This window comes from Pungitius pungitius, chromosome 14 (genome assembly GCF_949316345.1).
Source record: "Pungitius pungitius chromosome 14, fPunPun2.1, whole genome shotgun sequence".
NCBI lineage: Eukaryota > Metazoa > Chordata > Actinopteri > Perciformes > Gasterosteidae > Pungitius > Pungitius pungitius.
The window spans coordinates 13458425-13474877 of record NC_084913.1 but is presented as its reverse complement, the minus strand read 5'-3'; the positions used below and the strand labels follow the sequence as shown (position 1 = coordinate 13474877).

The 16453-nt window shown below is 42.3% G+C and overlaps 4 protein-coding genes across 5 annotated transcripts; 2 read left to right on the top strand and 2 right to left on the bottom strand.

Moving 5' to 3' along the window:
* Nucleotides 1–54: 54 nt before the first annotated feature.
* On the bottom strand, nt 55–7730 carry rtf1 (RTF1 homolog, Paf1/RNA polymerase II complex component). The gene is made up of 18 exons (XM_037486358.2): nt 7509–7730; nt 5850–5960; nt 5605–5755; nt 4825–5026; nt 4546–4663; nt 4217–4328; nt 3992–4130; nt 3719–3896; nt 3518–3600; nt 3344–3431; nt 3127–3234; nt 2963–3040; nt 2744–2865; nt 2413–2470; nt 1975–2052; nt 1759–1866; nt 1346–1460; nt 55–1104 (listed from the first exon to the last, which is right to left on the bottom strand). The coding sequence occupies exons 1-18, from the start codon at nt 7713–7715 to the stop codon at nt 998–1000; spliced, it is 2163 nt and encodes a 720-aa protein (XP_037342255.1). The 5' UTR covers nt 7716–7730; the 3' UTR covers nt 55–997.
* Nucleotides 7731–7770: 40 nt separating this feature from the next.
* ndufaf1 (NADH:ubiquinone oxidoreductase complex assembly factor 1) lies at nt 7771–10626 on the top strand. 2 transcript variants are annotated; one of them, XM_037486383.2, is made up of 5 exons: nt 7771–8148; nt 8678–9217; nt 9600–9785; nt 10001–10075; nt 10223–10626. In XM_037486383.2, the coding sequence occupies exons 2-5, from the start codon at nt 8702–8704 to the stop codon at nt 10361–10363; spliced, it is 918 nt and encodes a 305-aa protein (XP_037342280.1). In that variant the 5' UTR covers nt 7771–8148; nt 8678–8701; the 3' UTR covers nt 10364–10626. The 2 variants fall into 2 exon arrangements, with proteins under 2 accessions (XP_037342280.1, XP_062413160.1); XM_062557176.1 differs by having other exon boundaries at nt 7776–8148; nt 8675–9217.
* On the bottom strand, nt 10621–14046 carry nusap1 (nucleolar and spindle associated protein 1). The gene is made up of 12 exons (XM_037486363.2): nt 13863–14046; nt 13652–13720; nt 13335–13547; nt 12956–13136; nt 12720–12809; nt 12476–12588; nt 12339–12389; nt 12083–12255; nt 11664–11827; nt 11452–11568; nt 11256–11361; nt 10621–11162 (listed from the first exon to the last, which is right to left on the bottom strand). The coding sequence occupies exons 1-12, from the start codon at nt 13935–13937 to the stop codon at nt 11075–11077; spliced, it is 1440 nt and encodes a 479-aa protein (XP_037342260.2). The 5' UTR covers nt 13938–14046; the 3' UTR covers nt 10621–11074.
* Nucleotides 14047–14343: 297 nt separating this feature from the next.
* On the top strand, nt 14344–16420 carry oip5 (opa interacting protein 5). Its single transcript, XM_037486391.2, has 5 exons — nt 14344–14650; nt 14837–14903; nt 15182–15304; nt 15518–15599; nt 15917–16420. The coding sequence occupies exons 1-5, from the start codon at nt 14485–14487 to the stop codon at nt 16007–16009; spliced, it is 531 nt and encodes a 176-aa protein (XP_037342288.1). The 5' UTR covers nt 14344–14484; the 3' UTR covers nt 16010–16420.
* The last annotated feature ends 33 nt before the right edge of the window (nt 16421–16453 follow it).

The following is a 16453-nucleotide window of genomic DNA, read 5'->3' as shown; positions in this document are numbered from 1 at the left end:
ATTGTCTGGTCTCACCTTTAGTTTGCAAATTAGACACTAACACATACGTTATGAAACAGTGCCTCTTTATTTTTTCTGCTCTCTCTCCAAAATGCATATTTACACGGCATGCCACATCAATACAGGAACTGACTATGGACACAATTGATAACACATAGAATCTGCTCTGGGAGTTAAGGGCTGGGGGGTTATCCCATGAACCACCAACAAAGAGATAACAGAAATTAAGCAACACTTTGATAACCAGTCGTAGAAAAGGGTTCCTCTGAAATGGAGTCATTTCAAAGACATAAAAAGAGAAACGTCCAGAATCTTTCACATTTGTCATGGGGGGCCAGAAGCACGGACGAGTCAGAGATGGTGATCATCTATACTGCGCAAAAACTCCCCAAAAAAACAAGGCTGCTAAAATCTGTATGGAAGGGCAGAACAGATGATCACACACAGGGGGGAAAAGATTTTGGACAGTAATTTATTGTTCAGGACTAGCTGATCAGCTAGTCTAGATATCCAGCCCAGTAATTTCGCCTCAACGATTTGAGTCTTCTACCATAGTGTCCTTGTTCAAGGCAATAATCCACAAGCGCTTTGTCCGTTCAAAAAAAAAAAAGAGACCAAAAATATGGAGTGGGCGCCAGAAGATCCAAAAACGGGGATAGAAGTTAAATACATAAAAAAAACACAACTCAATATACAAGTTTGTGTGTGGTAATGCAAAAATAACAAAACAACAAATATCTGTTTCCTCCGAGAGAGATCCATCGAGAAAAATGTTATCTTTGCTCAATCAGTATATCCTCTGTGTTCAGATAAACAGTCTGTATCAACATTCAAACATACGTCCTCAGGGATTCACACGCACACCCACTCACTCACTTTCTCAACCACACACATATACTCAACCATACACATTTACACAAACATACGCTCTCTCTTTCTCTCTCTTTCGCACAGTAAGTTACACATCAATGTGGTTACTGAATGATGGAGAACCGTGTCAGATTAGTCCCCTCCTCTTCTTGTAGTCTTCCAGGTTGAGGGACCTGCGGGGAGCGCCGTCCTTCACCGGCAGCGCGTTGGAGCTCACAGACAAAGACTTTGCCTCTGCAGGGCACAAGAACAATCTTGTTTCTAAAGCGGTTTTCTTATTTGAATTGTCTTTACCCATTTAATGTATCCCCATTACTTATGATTCTTCTCATTTTGTGAAAGCACTAGTAGTCAACCCTAAGCTGCCCTCACAGTATCAAGATGTATGGTAAAATACATATTGACCAGCTGGCCTGACCAGACCTGAGTAAGTCAAAAAAAAGGAAGAAAAGAAGTAGGTAAAAGAGAATCTCACCTGCATTGGGAACCTGTAGGTCAATCTTAACGTCAAAATCATGAACTTTAAACAAGTCCTCAGAGAGGTCGGTGTTAGGCTTGGGGCCGTCCTTGTCTTTTGAGTTTAATTGACCCTGCAACACAACAGAGGAAAGCGTACATATTTAGCTACTTTAAATAAAAAGTTATTTGGCATCCCTGAAACTTCATATTAAATTAGAGGTATTTATTAAAAATGTGAAAAAAGTGTGGGAGACCCATTCTGACTCGTGGTAACCTTCAGCTGACAAACTTGAACAGAATCCATGAACAAATCACAGAACGTCAGCAGCAAACACGTGTCCTCTTTGCATTGGAGCAGAACAACATCTGGATCTGAGCATCTCTTCAGTGAAAGCACAGAGAGCGTCTCGATTTGCTCGTCCTGCTCACCAGTTTGTTATTGTCGGAGCCGGCAGCGTCAGGTGCAGCGTCCGACCCAGAGCCGTACTTTTGGTTCAGGTGAGCGAGAATAGCTGCATGGACTGAAGGGTCTCTGGCCTGCAGGACCAAAACAAGCATGTGGAGGGATTAACAAAATGACAATCTGCAGTGTTTATTCATTTCTACTTTGAGGAAATGTTAAATAAAAAGTCACAGGAAACTTACATTAGACACCATGGTGGGTTTGCACTGTCTTCGTGTGAAAGGGTCCATCTGTTGGTTTTTGGCATTTTGTCCTTCTGCCTGTGAGAAAATAAGTTAATAACAACTGAGTATTTTGAACGCAATATAAATTTGGACCACTGGCTGATCTGGTGATGAAAAATCCTGTAAAAATGTCAATGTTATTGTGACATTGGGGGTTCTATGCTAAGATCTTTTTGGGTAGTAAATGCCATAAAACGCAATCAATCTGTAAGAAAGGAATCTTCTGTTCCGATCCATCAGTAACATCGTGCTTGTGTCACACTCATTCAGAGCAAACAGAAACTACGGGATGCAAAACATTTTTTGCCTTTGATCAATTCCTGCATATCCCAGCCATCATATTAAAAATCATAACAGTCAAAGAAGAAAATAACAAGTGTGATTGATGCCGCTTACCACAAGAGCTTTCTCAGATTCAACAATGTTCCAGCTTCTGTTCCTCTGATTGATGTAGCTGGATGAAAAATAGAACAGAAAATATAAGCTCCCGAGTCAGAATGTCAAGAACCGGGTATAAAAATATATAATAACTAAATATTGATGTTGTGCACCTAATTTTATTTCCTTCCCAGCAACTGGGAATGTTTTTTTCAGTCAGGGAAATTAAGAAATATTTAGTGTAAGCTTTTACAGCTAGAAAAAACTTTAAGTAGTTCATTATTAAAAATAGGTACTGCCAGGAGATTTGAAAAAAACATAACATAATTTATATCAGTAGCCTGTGTACCTGATGGCAGAGATGCTTTTGGTCCGCTGCCTGTCGAGGGCCTCAGCTCTTTCCTCCAGCTCATTCAGCTCCACCTGGATCCCTTTCACTTTGTCAGAGTCTCCAGTCTCTTCTGCCATGGCCTTCAATCAAAAACAGGGTCCAAAGGAGTAAGAAAGAGGCTTCTCCACAAGACGATCATTATCACCATGACAGCGGATTATGGCAATCTTCCTTTACCTTATCTTTGAGTAACTGAGTTTTCTTCATGGCATAATTCGGTGGCGCTTTTCGGAATCTGTCCTTCTCTTTTACAATCTGCAGCGAGTAAAGACAATACATATTTTGGTCCCATTTTATAATACCAGAGAAAATCAATTAACCTCTGGAAAAAAAAGACTGACATCCTCTATGTCTTTGTCATTGAACTTATAGTTCAGTGCTTCTTTGATGGATTGCTCCTTTTTGGTGATTTCGTCAAGAGTCGGTACTTGCATTCCAGCAACAATCATCTGGAAAACAAAACAAAAATAAAATCTTTCTTCACAGACTGGTCTCTTGAATAAATGTAAGATCCTAGTTAAACTGATGCAATGGATTTTATTTTACAAAACCACTTACCGCTTCTTTCCACTTCATGAACTCGTTTTCCATAAACTCCTGATTTGATACAAACTCAAGCCTGAACACCCGCGTGTCACCGCCATGCCTGAGGAAGACAGAAGGCAAAAGGTGTGTTTTTGGAAGCAGGCATAATGGGTTTTACCTACTTCTATGTCTACGAAGTATACCCACCTTAGCTGTAATCCCTTGTTTGTTCGCGTCGTTCCAAGCTGGTAAACTTTTGCCGTCTCCACCACGTCCACAATTTCCGCCACCTTTCAACAACACAGGAAACTCAAATAAAATCCAAGTCCCGTGATCAGACTATTATAAAAGATCACACCATGTGGTATGAACCCCGTACTAGAAATGCTTCCTAGAACCCAGGCTTACCCTATAAACCGGTTTGCTGCTGCTGTTTCCGATCCCTATCCGCACAAAGCAGCCGGTCACCGTCTTGGCAAAGAAGGGCATGTGGCACCAGCGCTCCAGCTTGTGTCTGGACAAGCGGACCCTGTTGAGCTCATCCGGTAACGAGACAGGCTGCGACTTCGGGGGAGTTTCTTCTTTACTGTTGGTGGAAACAGTCGAGACGTTACTTAAAAATCCAGAGGGAAGTCCTCGTCTTCTGCTGCTTAAATAAATCGGAGCGGGAGTATAACATACTCGTCGTCATCGTAAGACGATGAACGGGAACTCCGATCGCTCTTAACCGAGGATTTGTCGTCGTCTTCCTCCTCCTCCTCTTCGTCGTCGGAGTAAACCTCGCTGGTCTTCAGGGGCTGACGTTTGGCCAACAGTTCCGCTGCTCACCAAAGAGAGGAAATGTCATCGTTGGGAAACCGACATCAGTGTCAAAAAAGTCTCAACCCAGTCAAAAGTTCCACCAACCTGTTTTGTTCTTCTTCTTCTCGCGCTCAGCTTTGAGCTCCTCCATGGCCTGGGACTTCTTGTCTAGTTTTTCGTCGCGTTTGGATCGTCTTTCCTTGTTGTGTGACATGACCTGGAGACGAGTAAATAGCAAATATACTCAGGGACAAGAAAAGGTTGCGTGTAACTCCATTTTTGAAAAGAGTAAAACCTATAAAACAGTTGTGTGCAGAGGTTATTGTACACTTGAATTTCATCTTCCTGCATTGTTAAACGCTGTTACTTCCCCCAAAGGGTTCATAGAATTTTTTGTCAAACATTGTTAGAAATGTTTCTGAAACTAGACTCACCACTTGTGTGTCTTGAACCTGAGATAGCTTCCTCTTTTCTTGCTCTTCCTCCTGCTTCTTCTTCTTCTCCTCCTTCTCCTTCTTCTTTGCAGTCTTCAGCTTTTTCTTGATTTCAAAACTAAAAAAAATAAAAAATAAATAAAAACTGTCTTGAATAATGCAAGAAACGTCAAAGTCCCAGACTCGGCTTTATGCGAGAATGTTTTCCTCATCTAACCTTTGAGTAAAAGCAGAGCCATCGGCATCTTCAAATAAAAGCACCGTTACTCTCCCACCTACCGTCTCTTTAGCACCTCTCTCTTCTCAATTCTGTTAAACAGCTCCTGCTCTCTCTCTTTCTCCGTCATCTGCTCCAGGCGAGCTCGGTCCTCCGCGTCTCCCATCAAGTCGTCGTCGTAACCGTCCCTGAATACCTCGTCCTCGGAAGAGTCCGAGTCGGAGCTGGAAGACGAGCTGTTGCTTTCGGAGTCGGACACCTCGCCTGATAAAGAGCGATTCATTTGGCACGATTAACGATCATTCAGCTTCAGTTCTTATACGAAGAGCAGCCCAAATTCTACTGCTGTATTCTTAAATACAAAATGACCAAAATGTATTTAAAAAATGATGAAAAGCATTGATTCAGGAATTTTTGATCAAATGTGGAAACCTGTTGACCACATTTTTAGAATTAATTCTTCAAGACTTTTCCAGGATTTTTTAATAAATAGATGTTGCGTGCGAGGTCAGAACAGGGATGAGCGACACATCTCAGCCATTAGTAAACCACGTAATTCAGGCCTCCTGATACCCGTGGACATGGCAACATGGTGAAGTGTGTAATCTAAAGCCCAGAGCATGTCTCGCCGCTCTGCTTTGCACTTTCTGCGAGATGCTGTTAACCTGACGACGTGTGTGTCAATTTGCAGAGCTGTTGGTTCAAATTTGCACAACTGTCTCCACGTGAGATGCTTGACTCTTATCATTCATAGTTACTTAAACGTTTGTTTCTGATACATTAAAAAATCTGCTTGTGGAGCAGAGCATGAACCCCACCCTCCCTTAAAGCTGAAGACGTACCCTCCTCTGGTGCAGAGCTCTCAGCTGAGCTGCCTCCATCTGAGCTGCCAGACGCCGTTGCTTTATTAACCTTCTTCTTTGTAGCATTCTTCTTATCGGACCCTTTCGCTGGCTTAACCTTCTTTTTGCCTTTGGTGCCACCCACAGTCCACTAGACAAAAGGGGGGAAGAAACCAGTTTGATTCATCAAAGAGCCAAACTATCCATGAAGTTGTTTTGTTCCAAACGGAAAGAGGACTACATACCTCATCATCACTGTCGGATGTCTCTGAGTCTGTAGAAGCTGCAGGTTTGCTGACCGGTTCTTCCTGATCCCCAGAATCAACCCTCTTCCTCTTTGCCAAAGACAGGAGCTCCTGGTAATCAGAATGTAGTGATGTGGATCACAAAGAGCACTCAGTGAAATCTTAATCGCACATAGGAAATTTAAGAAACTGTCTCCAGCAAGGAAAGCCCGGCTCTGAATTGGCAATAAAATATGGCAATAAAAATAATGGATCCAAAGGATTTGGGTCCAATCTTGAGTGAGCAGCATACAGGTGCAAATAAACCAAAACTGCATGGAGGATGCATTGGTTTTAGTTATCCCGACAGAACCGTAGTATACATCTGAGCAAGATCATACACTGAAACCAGAATGAGAAGCTTAATAACTAAACCCTGAAAATGTATGTAATATCGCTGAATTGCTTCTGAGCTGTACGGTTCTGGGAAGCCTGCAGTTGGTTGCTATGGCCCCAAAGTAGAGCTACACTCATCCAGTGGACTGCATTAGTGACATATTGATATTCCATTGTCTGTGTTTTCATCAATTCAGTGTTTATGCCATCACCCACCAACAGCGACACAGAAATCCCTGGCCTCAGGATGCATTGCATAAAAACCTCCAAGTGACTATGGAGGTTTGCAGTCTTAAGCAACTTACTTCTCACGCCAGATCAATTCTTTGCAGAGGCAAAACCTTGAAATGCGGAATTAAAAATCGAAATCCTTCCTGGGAGAGTAGGATGTATTAAATACTTTTATTAAATTCTCAATTAGCTGTTTTGATCCATCTAATCTCAAAAAACACAACTGCTGAACACGAGGCCACACATATACATACACGAAAATAAATTCCTGCTGATGATTTGGGCAACCAAGGAAACGTAGCTTACTAAAACCTCTCCCAACTCCTCTGTTTATCACCACCTGTGTCTGGGCAGTCTGTGAGCTGTGTATCGTCAGGTACTGTACACGGGGGTTTAATGGTGATCCCAGTTATTAAAAGGAGCAGTGATTAACAGCTCCTCGTACTGACATGTCCGCCCGGAGAGCTCCTGCGCTTGTTTGACAACAACACCAAAATAGACCGACGGCTTCGCGCCCATGACGTCATTGGGCAGATAAGGTTCTCGGAGTCTTAAATGCAAGAGCTACTCCTCTCCACTGTGTGCAGACATCTCGCTCACCCTGAATGTTAAATAACAAGATGCCCCCCCCCCTTCTCCAATAGTGCACGGTCGTTGTCAAGCAGATTACTACTCGAAACCAGAGGGAGGCCCATGCCGCGGCATTTTGGTGGCTGGTGATTCCTTGAGGGAATCTGTTGGAGTGTAACCTTAACGTTAGCATAACTTAGCATGCTGATGTAAAGACACTGCTATTTGGACAACCGCATACTACCCTGCGTCCTGCATGCATTAGAGAAACACTAGGGCGGGAAAGGCAACATTTATTCGACATTGGGATGGTGTGTTTACTGAGAGAAGAAGCGAGGACTGTAAATAACATAGGCCCACTCTCAGCTTGTTCAAGCGAGGCAAGCCTCAGCGCAGTCCGGTAGCACGCAATAGCTTCGCCTCCAACTGCTGGCAACTTAGCTAATTGTGGCAAAACCTGAAGAAAAAAAAACGCGCACCTACCTGATCTAAATTATCGTCACTAGCACTGTCCTCGGAGTCAGAGTCAATCACGACACGACCTTTCCGCTTCTTTACGTTCACCATGATTAGCTGCAAGGCTAACCTGCTAGCTACCTCTGTGTCGTCTAAATGTTTGAGGCTAGCCGTGTGTGCTAGTAACCAGCTAGTCGGCTCTGCAGTCAGCAACACAAAGGCAGCACTGCGCATGCGCGCCCGCACTTGTGCTATAACTTTTGGTTGGGGTTTATGGCTCTGCCGGGGAAAACTATTTTTTTTAGCTAGCACTTACTATATTAGTTTACTGATGAAGTTTTTATGAAGAAAACTGTTTGTCATGATACGGGGACATTGACGGTTAGCTAACATTGGAACTACATACTGATGGGAAGTGTGTCAGTCCGGACACGATTCTTGGGTGCACTGCTGCTAAGCTCAAGGTCTCCCGTTACAATAAATTACTCGTTGACTATTGAAGCCAAACTGACAGTTTCTTAAATGGAGTTACATGTATTGTATTTCGAAATGAAACCAACACATGCCCAGTTAATTAATGTTTTCAATCCATACGTTTTTTAAGAGACTAATCCAGGAAAAGAAGTCGGCGAAATATCCATCCGTCACCTTTTGATACACGACTACAGTAAGTAGAACCAGATGTTTTACTGATCGTATTCGTCTTTAGAGTAACCTTTACTTAGAGCACGTTACAACGTTAGCTATGTTTTTGATTGCTCTCTTAATGTGGTCTTAACTAACCTTATCTGACTCTTTCTTGAACTAACTGGAGATGTCAACATACCAATGAAGGGGGAAAGTTATATTCTAGTTACTTACTATAGCAAAATTAAGGGAAAATAATCTAATTAAAACTCAAACTCTTTGCCACGAGTGAAGCTCAAAGCAGCAAATCCCTTGTTTTTCTTCATACTCCGTATAAATTTATTAAATATAACTGAAAAGGATTTAAAGTGCCTTTTCAGTTAATACAAGTTTTTTAAAAATAATAACCAGTGCAGAAACTGGATTGTACTGTGCAAGTGTAAAGAATTGACTTGTTGATTATATCCTGTCAAATCAGTTGAACAGTATATAATATGTTATTCTTTTGTTGATTTAAAAAAAGCTAGACTTTCTTAATCAATAACCACAACTGTGATGTATCTCAGCAGTGAACAGTCCATATCCCGACTGAAATGTCTCTGCCAAAGATGACACGCCTCCCCTCTGTGAGGCTGCTGAGCTCCATCCACCAGCACCACCAGATGTTGTTTCCCTCCATCACTCCTCTCCCTGCGCCCAGAAGAGCTGTGAGTCAGGGAGAATACAGACGACCCGGCAAACCCAAAGAGGACAAGTTTCCATGGCAACCGATTAACTTTGGCTTCACGAAGGGTGTGGAGGGGATAAAGAAGCACTTCACGCTGCTGAAGAAGGAGTTTTCTGAGCGCTGGGTTGGTCCAGAGGGGAAACCCATCCTTGAGCACATGCTGGAGCAGAACCGAGTGATGTGGGAGTTCAGGGGCCCGGAGAGCCTGGACCAGTGGACGGTGTCCTCAGATCACGAGATTGGAGGCCAAAGTGAAGCTTACTTGAAGCTGGGGAAAAACAATAATACTTGTTTTCTGTACGGGACTCTGAGCTCGACTCCTCCAAAGGATGGAGAAACACGCTACAGTGGATACTGCACCATGCGCTCCAAGCGACCACAGGTCAGTGCCTTGCTGCTGTTTCCTCCAGAAGTTTTAGAAAGCCAACATTTACTTCTAATTACTATTTATTAATTAAATTCTGGTCATGGTATTTTTAAATGAAAATTTCACAACTCAATATTTTAAATATGCTTACTTTAGCCCAATAAATACAAAAATCTTAGCCTCAATATTATTTCCCAAACTGAATTTTATTCTTGGACATTGAGAAGTCAAAGAAAAAGATACTGCACTTTTTAAATATATTACAAATAGTTAGTTTGTTTGTAGATTTAGTGTTAGCACCGACAATTCTTAACTGTTCTTACATAATTCCTCCCATTTAGCTGATACAGCTGCCCAGGACCTGCACTCACCCCCCGAAACCCTTTGTCTCCCCTAGGCTTCATTCGATAGAAAAAAGCACCATGATTGGTCCAGTTTCAACACCCTGCATTTGCGAGTACGCGGTGATGGACGTCCGTGGATGATCAACATTGGCGCAGAAACATATTTCTCTCACCAGAAGGATGACATGTACAATTATTTCCTGTATACCAGGGGAGGACCCTACTGGCAAGACGTCCAGGTGAGCCAAAACTAAGTGGAACCCTTTGTGAGGGTTGAGACAGAAGTGCCTTGACTATATACCATACATGTCTGTGGACCAAAAGATACGGCACCTAATCTGGAGATGATGTTGCCGCATTTAATGCAATTTAGCTTCTAGAAATCTTGGGGTTTTTTCTTTTGTGTAATATGTATTGGAAGCAGTTATTCCAACACATGTTATCTCATCTACAGATTCCTTTCTCCAAGTTTTTCCTCACAAATCGCGGCAGGGTACAAGATGACCAGCATCCTCTCTGGCTGGACAAGGTAGCGAAATTTGAACTAGAGTGGAATTTGATGCAGAATGTAGCAATTACCTAAATATATATATTACCTTTTGATTTGCTCACTTAAATACATTTCTCACTGTCTGGCAATTAGTTTGTATTTAAAATAATTTATTTGTATTTATAGGTTAACACCATTGGATTTACCTTGGGGGATAAAGCAGACGGTCCATTCCAACTGGAGATCGATTTTATTGCCGTCTCTAAAGATTACGCTCACACCGAGGAGTTTGCCTACGAGTTGTACAAGAAAAATCCTAACGTTTAATAAGAGCAATTGCAGATAAACTGCGGTTCAATAATGGCCAGGTTATACAGAAACTACCAATAAACAAGTCTATTAATTGCATACGATCCATCATTCCTGGTAATGCTTTTTTTTAAACACTGGATTCAAGCACATGGACTGGGATAAAAACTTGGAGGATATATAGATTAAACCCAATTGTAACAGGTAGCATTTAGAATCATTTAATTACAGGACATGAATTGAGACTTGCTGCTTTAAAAAAAATAATAATTAAAAATCAAGTTGTGTTTCTTGTCTTGTTTTCCTTCGACCGATGTCAACAAACCAAATCTAAAAACGACCATTAACAATAAAATAAAATTCCTCTTACATGAATTAACATTTCTTTGTGGAACAGATTTCCTGTTTCACTTTTAACATAAATCGACCATGCAGACAAAGGAAGCTTTTTATGTTTTAAAACAAAGCACATCCAATTCTAAGAACACTAACAGTTTTAAATGCAGAAAAAAAGGATATTGATTATCTACAACAACATTTAAAAACACCAGTCAGAGTTGTACGCTGTAAACACTACAACAGGGGTAAAATCTAACACAGTATGGTAGGTTAGACAGAAAAGGAGAACTTCCCCAACAGAAGGAGACTACAGAAAAGAAATAGTCGGGTGCAATCAAAAAAAAATATTTACACTGTAAAAAATAGATGTACAAAACAAGCCGGATACTTTTACATCAGGACAAGTCCTCTTCTTGCCCCGAGGATACTCTCTTTCTTCTGCTTACGGCCTTCCACGTGTTTTGCTCTCCTCTCCCCCCTTAAAACAAGATACAGAAACATCCATTCAAGTCGAGTGTTGTAAGAGCTCTTTCCAAAGGGAAACCTGAGTGGGTCTTGGGTTTGAACATACCTTGTCTGGACCTGGTGCTGTTTGTAATTCTTCTGATGAGAGTTTGAAATCAGTGACTTGTTTGCAGCCGTGTTTTCTTGGTTCTCTCCAAATGCCTTGAGTTTACCTGTGAACCAACATGCAAAAAGAGTCAGGCATTGGTCGGTCTGCTTAGAACATACTTCAGGGAAACCGAAATGAAAAGGTGGTGTTGTACCTGCATGGGGCTTGTAGGTGAGGGGACGAGAAAGACTTGCTTTCAGATCAAAGCCAGACTTCTTTTGGGTTCCGGGGGTTGTTGAAGTACTCGTGTTGCCAATGAAAAAGAACGCTCCTTCGGAATGAAGCGGGGGGGAATTCATGTCACACTCGATGCACGTATTTATACAAATTACGATTTAATTCTCAGGATTAAAAGACAAATGGTACCTGCAGTTTTTGTGGCAGAGAAAGTTGAAGTCTTGGAACTTTTGGGCTTTCCCTCATTGGTGGCCGGTTTGTTTGGGGTGCTGGAAGTCACGCAGAGCGACATGCGTGCCGGTGTCTTCACCAAGGACTTCTTGTTGTCGTTGTCACGAGTGGCTTCTGAGAATCTGCAAACACACGTTGACGTTGAACACCACACTTCTCGGTTGACTAAAAAGGAGATTTAATGTTGTACTGTTTTGGCTAAAGAGTAAAGTAAAAGTAAAGGGCAGTTTCTTACGCAAAGACATTTTTTTTGAGGAGTAGGGTAAAAAAAGGCTGATACAATAAACTTTTCAGGACTCCTTGTTTTACTGTAAGAATGTTACGACACAACAAGGTGATGGCAGGAACCTTTGTGGCAGACAGGCGAAGAGACTCACCGAACATTGATCCTGCGAGTGGAAAGGACAGACGGTCTGAACGGAGCGTCTTCCTTCCCTGGAGGTTTGTTTGAAGGAGCTTTGCCGGCGGAGGGCAACGTGCGCCTGTCTTCAGCTGGTCTCTTGTCCACGGAGACGGGGCTGAACAGGGAGGCGCGACTCCCACTGGCCTTCTGTGAAAAACATGATTCAGTCCACCGCCTTCACGGCGCTGCCTGGATTTGGTCAATATGTTGCATCTAGTGAGGATACTTACCACTTGGGCTTTGCCCTCAACAAGCTGTGGTTTAGATTTGGCTGAAAGCCTCTGGAAAAAAAACATCAAGTTAACAAACATAAGATTCAATTTTCTCTGATAACGTCAAAGAATAGCACATTGACACTGTGTATTACCTTTGTTTTTTTAACTGAACTTTTGGTAGTCTCCAGCTGCTTTGTCTTTCTCTGGACATATGTGTCAATCGACTCCATCTTGTTGAAATGTGCCTCGTGAAGTTTTTTAAAGTCTATGAAAGAGACGTCATTTAACAAGACAGTCCGTGTCGGAGAAGCACTGCCTTACTGAAATGTGACCTCTGAATTGCTGGTTTAAAAAATGATTGGAAAGGAGCCAAAAAGAAGAAGGATGGGAACTTACTCGGGGTGACCGGCTTCAACGAGGCCTTGTTCTTCTGCTGCCCTTGGTAACGAGGGATTTTACCACCTTTGGGCACTGTGGATGCTTTTTCTAAACAGAAGACATAAAATGCATGATTAAGATTAAACACTTGATCACAACTGTGCGTTAAATCCGAATCCAAAGAAAGACAGCTCCAGAAGGAAGAGGCTATTCAAAGCACAAAATATCAATGGTTCTAAATATGGACAACTGACCTGCGCCACTCTGCACTGGTGCTTCTACCTCGATGACAAGCTGCTGCACACTGCCTGTGGCCTGGGGCTCCTCAGGAGGCTCAGCTTCACCTTTGACAGAGTCCTTGGTAGAGGACACTTTCCTCTTCTTGGCATCAGTGGCACTGCAGGGCGGACTAGATTCAGCCACTTCTGCGACCGCCTTAACGAGACACAACAGAGGTTCAGTGTTTAATCCTCCTGAATGCAAATCATTGACGCTGCTGCCAAAGAAACCCTGGCATGTTGGCACCAAGCTGGAAATACACACATACATACAATAACACGTGCCAGAATGCAAACTGTAACTGATGTCACATATATTAAATAAAGTGAGGATGGCATGGTGTGCTACAGATACCTGTGTAGCCATTGGAGGTGAGCTGGCATCAGCCCGTGTTGCAGCAGTACAGATCTTCCTCTTGGTACCGTTTCTTTTGCCTCTGCGTGTGTTCACAAACACAGCGGAGCTGGAAACATCGCCTTCCTGTCCAGATGCGTCTTTATCTGCCTGAGCGCTGTCTTGTGAAGCGGTCTCGTCTTCCTGGTCGGTAGTAACATTGTTTTCTTGTACCTGGAAAACCCCACAATGATACAGCGGTACGTACACATCAGGTGTTGATTTAAAACAGCACGATTTAAGATTGATTTTGAGGTAATTGGCCAGGATTATGGTACCTGTCCTTCCTCCTGCTTGTGATTTTCTCGGTGATAATGCTGCTTGATCGCTTTCAGGAGTTTATCGGCCTGTTTTTTTGAAGAAAGTAACGTTCACTAATTCAGTAGATTCCCCCAAATGCAAACGTTAGATGGAATAATTACAGAAACCTTTAGCATAGCTTAGCACGGAAAGTATTTATGGGTTAGAGTAAACCTAAATGAACGTTACCTTCATGTTCGCTTTTAGCCCGAGCTCCTTAGCGAGGCTTCTCAACTCCGCATATTTCATGGAGTCCAAATCCATATCGGTTTGGTAGTTTATTCCGTTCAGTGTGAAGAAATCAGCCTACACACGTTTACTTTGTCACAAACCGCGGGCTGTGGATGTCCGACGGTTAAAAAAAACTCTGGTTCAAAACACAGCAGCAGGAGCCGTGTGATTGGCTCCTGTCTGTGACCGGATGTGATTCTCATCCAATCAGAGCGACGATACGTATTTGGGTTCGGTCCCTCGTTGAAACGTTTTGAGTAATTTATTCAGGACCGTTAACGCTTTCGCTTAAATGTCGACCCTTAAGATGAGTTTAAATAAAATGTTGTTTGAGTTGACTTGGTTTACGTTAATGTATGAATTAATTGGTTTTGTAACGGATGTAACGTTAAGTACATCGGTATTTCCCACATGTGTCCAGGTGGCGGCAGTGTTACATCAATCAGAGTGACGTCACAACATGTCGCCCGAGCGGGTGAGGTACTATGAAGAGACGAGCTGCTTTCTGGTGCTGAGTTCAAACTCTGTAGCGGGACAACTAGCCAGTTAGCTTAGCTTAGCTCTGTAAAACTCCATCGACATGGAGTTTGACGACAGCCGCATGATCCAGCGTACACACGCCGAAAAGAAGGCACAAGAACATAAACAGCGGATGACTCTCCACTGCCAGCAATGCAACGCGGTGTGGGGGGATTCCTTTGGGATCTGTGGGGAGATTAAAAGCATGGACTCCATCGTGTGCTTGAGTAAGTTACCTAACGTTAGAAGGCACTGTAGAGTCAGTTAGTTGTAAATTGATTGTTTGTTAATGATTTATTTATTTTTGGAAATGGAAAACATTGCATTCTGCAGAAATGTCATGTTCTCTTGATCTTTGCCACCGTTTCCTGGTTTAATACTTTAACTATAGCCTCGACATTTTGCTTTTAAAGGAGTCACCAATGATGTGGTCATCAGTGATGCCTTGGAATCAGGACATAAAGGGGAAATGGCTGGCTGGTGAGTGGGGAAAAAACAAACACAAACTTTAAAAACATTCGTCAACACATGACGTTAAATGTTTAGAAAATACTATTTTTTTTCCTTCCATAAACTTACTTGCTATTAAGACCATTGTTGTTAAACCATTAAACGAAAATACGTTGTGTGTGAATATATATATATATGAGAATCACTTCATGCTATTGACTCTGATGAATCAACTTGCTTCTACAGTGATGACTTAAAAGTTTCTGTCTGTGTCCCACTTCTTTTCTCTTCCATTTATTTCCTCTCAGCATCTACAGTTGTCTAAAGTGTCGCGGGTGCCGCTGTGCTGTGGGGAAGGTGATTCACTCTGCCCCGTCGCGCTTGGCCTCCATCCGCTCCATGTTTCTCCTCCACAAAGCCAACACCAGTTGGTGAGCTCTGCTGCCTCTGTGAGCACACAAGTGCAGGGTTACTGCTGTCTAGATGACGCCTGCTTTACGAGTGCTGCCCATCCCATAAAGTGCTTCTTAAAGCTCACGTTGGGGTTAAAACAGCCAATTTGTTTTCGATTATTTTAGACTGATTCGTTTTTAGGTTTTTCAGCTTCATCTTTTGAAATCCCCCTTTTCCTTTTTTCTCTCCAGTTACATGCTGAACCACAGCTCAATGGTGACAGCATCCTCACTGACATTTGATCTGAAGCCCCTCGGAGAAAGCATGAATAAGGTGACCCGAAAAATTTACCTGCATGTACGACATGACACCTGAGCACTAACTTGTTCTATGATGGTTGATTTACTTCTGGAATGCAGCTATTTTTATGCACCTTAATTTAATACCTATAAATGAAAAGCCTTTAAAAAAAATGTAATACCATTAAAGGTTCAGCCTAAGTTTGACATCTTGCGCTACTAGGAATCCTCTTTAAAAAGGTGCACTCAACATCCCATCAAATCAGACTTCTTTGAATTTTTACTTCTAGTCGTCCTCATATTTTATATAGACTACATGTAGAAATCATCAATGTATTTTTTTCATTGTAGATGAGGCAGAAGTTTGAAGCGCAGTTGGATCGGATGTCCCGGATCCAAAGCAGACTGGCTGATGGGAGTGTCACCAGTGAATTTGTCAAGTAGCGTGTGAAGGCTCGTCCACGTGTCCTCTGCTCGCTGCCCCGATCCCTCCTATAGACCCGTTGGTTGTTAATTGTTCTTCTCATGTTTGTTTCTATTATATATTTCTAATGATGCAAAGAAGCACAAGGCCATCCAAACTGTATCATAAACTAAGCTCCCAAGAACTGTTGTAGCACTTGGCTTGTTTTTGATTAAATGGCTCTAGATTATCCGGTTGTCTGTGTATGCTGAGTAACTCCCCCCACAAATTTCTTTTAGCAGATTAAATAAAAATACAATTAAATCAAGATTTCTTAAGTGCTTGTAACCAACATTTGTTTTAACCTCCACTAGCTGTTTGGCCATGTGTCTGGTCTTTATGCTGAGCTGACTGCCTGTAGGTCCTTGGCAGAAAGGCTGAGTGAAAATTATCTTTGTAAATTTTCCTAATCCTTAAAGTAAGTG

Excerpts from the sequence above, each read along its gene's own strand:
- rtf1 (XM_037486358.2), bottom strand. The coding sequence starts at position 7,715 with ATGCGCAGTGCTGCCTTTGTGTTGCTGACTGCAGAGCCGACTAGCTGG. Across the intron at positions 4,329-4,545 it reads AGGTTCAAGACACACAAGTG|GTCATGTCACACAACAAGGA; the intron begins GTGAGTCTAGTT and ends ACTCGTCTCCAG. Across the intron at positions 1,867-1,974 it reads AACCCACCATGGTGTCTAAT|GCCAGAGACCCTTCAGTCCA; the intron begins GTAAGTTTCCTG and ends TTGGTCCTGCAG.
- ndufaf1 (XM_037486383.2), top strand. The coding sequence starts at position 8,702 with ATGTCTCTGCCAAAGATGACACGCCTCCCCTCTGTGAGGCTGCTGAGC. Across the intron at positions 9,218-9,599 it reads TGCGCTCCAAGCGACCACAG|GCTTCATTCGATAGAAAAAA; the intron begins GTCAGTGCCTTG and ends TGTCTCCCCTAG. Across the intron at positions 9,786-10,000 it reads CCTACTGGCAAGACGTCCAG|ATTCCTTTCTCCAAGTTTTT; the intron begins GTGAGCCAAAAC and ends TCTCATCTACAG.
- oip5 (XM_037486391.2), top strand. The coding sequence starts at position 14,485 with ATGGAGTTTGACGACAGCCGCATGATCCAGCGTACACACGCCGAAAAG. Across the intron at positions 14,904-15,181 it reads AAAGGGGAAATGGCTGGCTG|CATCTACAGTTGTCTAAAGT; the intron begins GTGAGTGGGGAA and ends ATTTCCTCTCAG. Across the intron at positions 15,600-15,916 it reads TCGGAGAAAGCATGAATAAG|ATGAGGCAGAAGTTTGAAGC; the intron begins GTGACCCGAAAA and ends TTTTCATTGTAG.
- nusap1 (XM_037486363.2), bottom strand. The coding sequence starts at position 13,937 with ATGGATTTGGACTCCATGAAATATGCGGAGTTGAGAAGCCTCGCTAAG. Across the intron at positions 13,548-13,651 it reads ACAAGCAGGAGGAAGGACAG|GTACAAGAAAACAATGTTAC; the intron begins GTACCATAATCC and ends GGGGTTTTCCAG. Across the intron at positions 11,362-11,451 it reads CACCTACAAGCCCCATGCAG|GTAAACTCAAGGCATTTGGA; the intron begins GTACAACACCAC and ends GTTGGTTCACAG.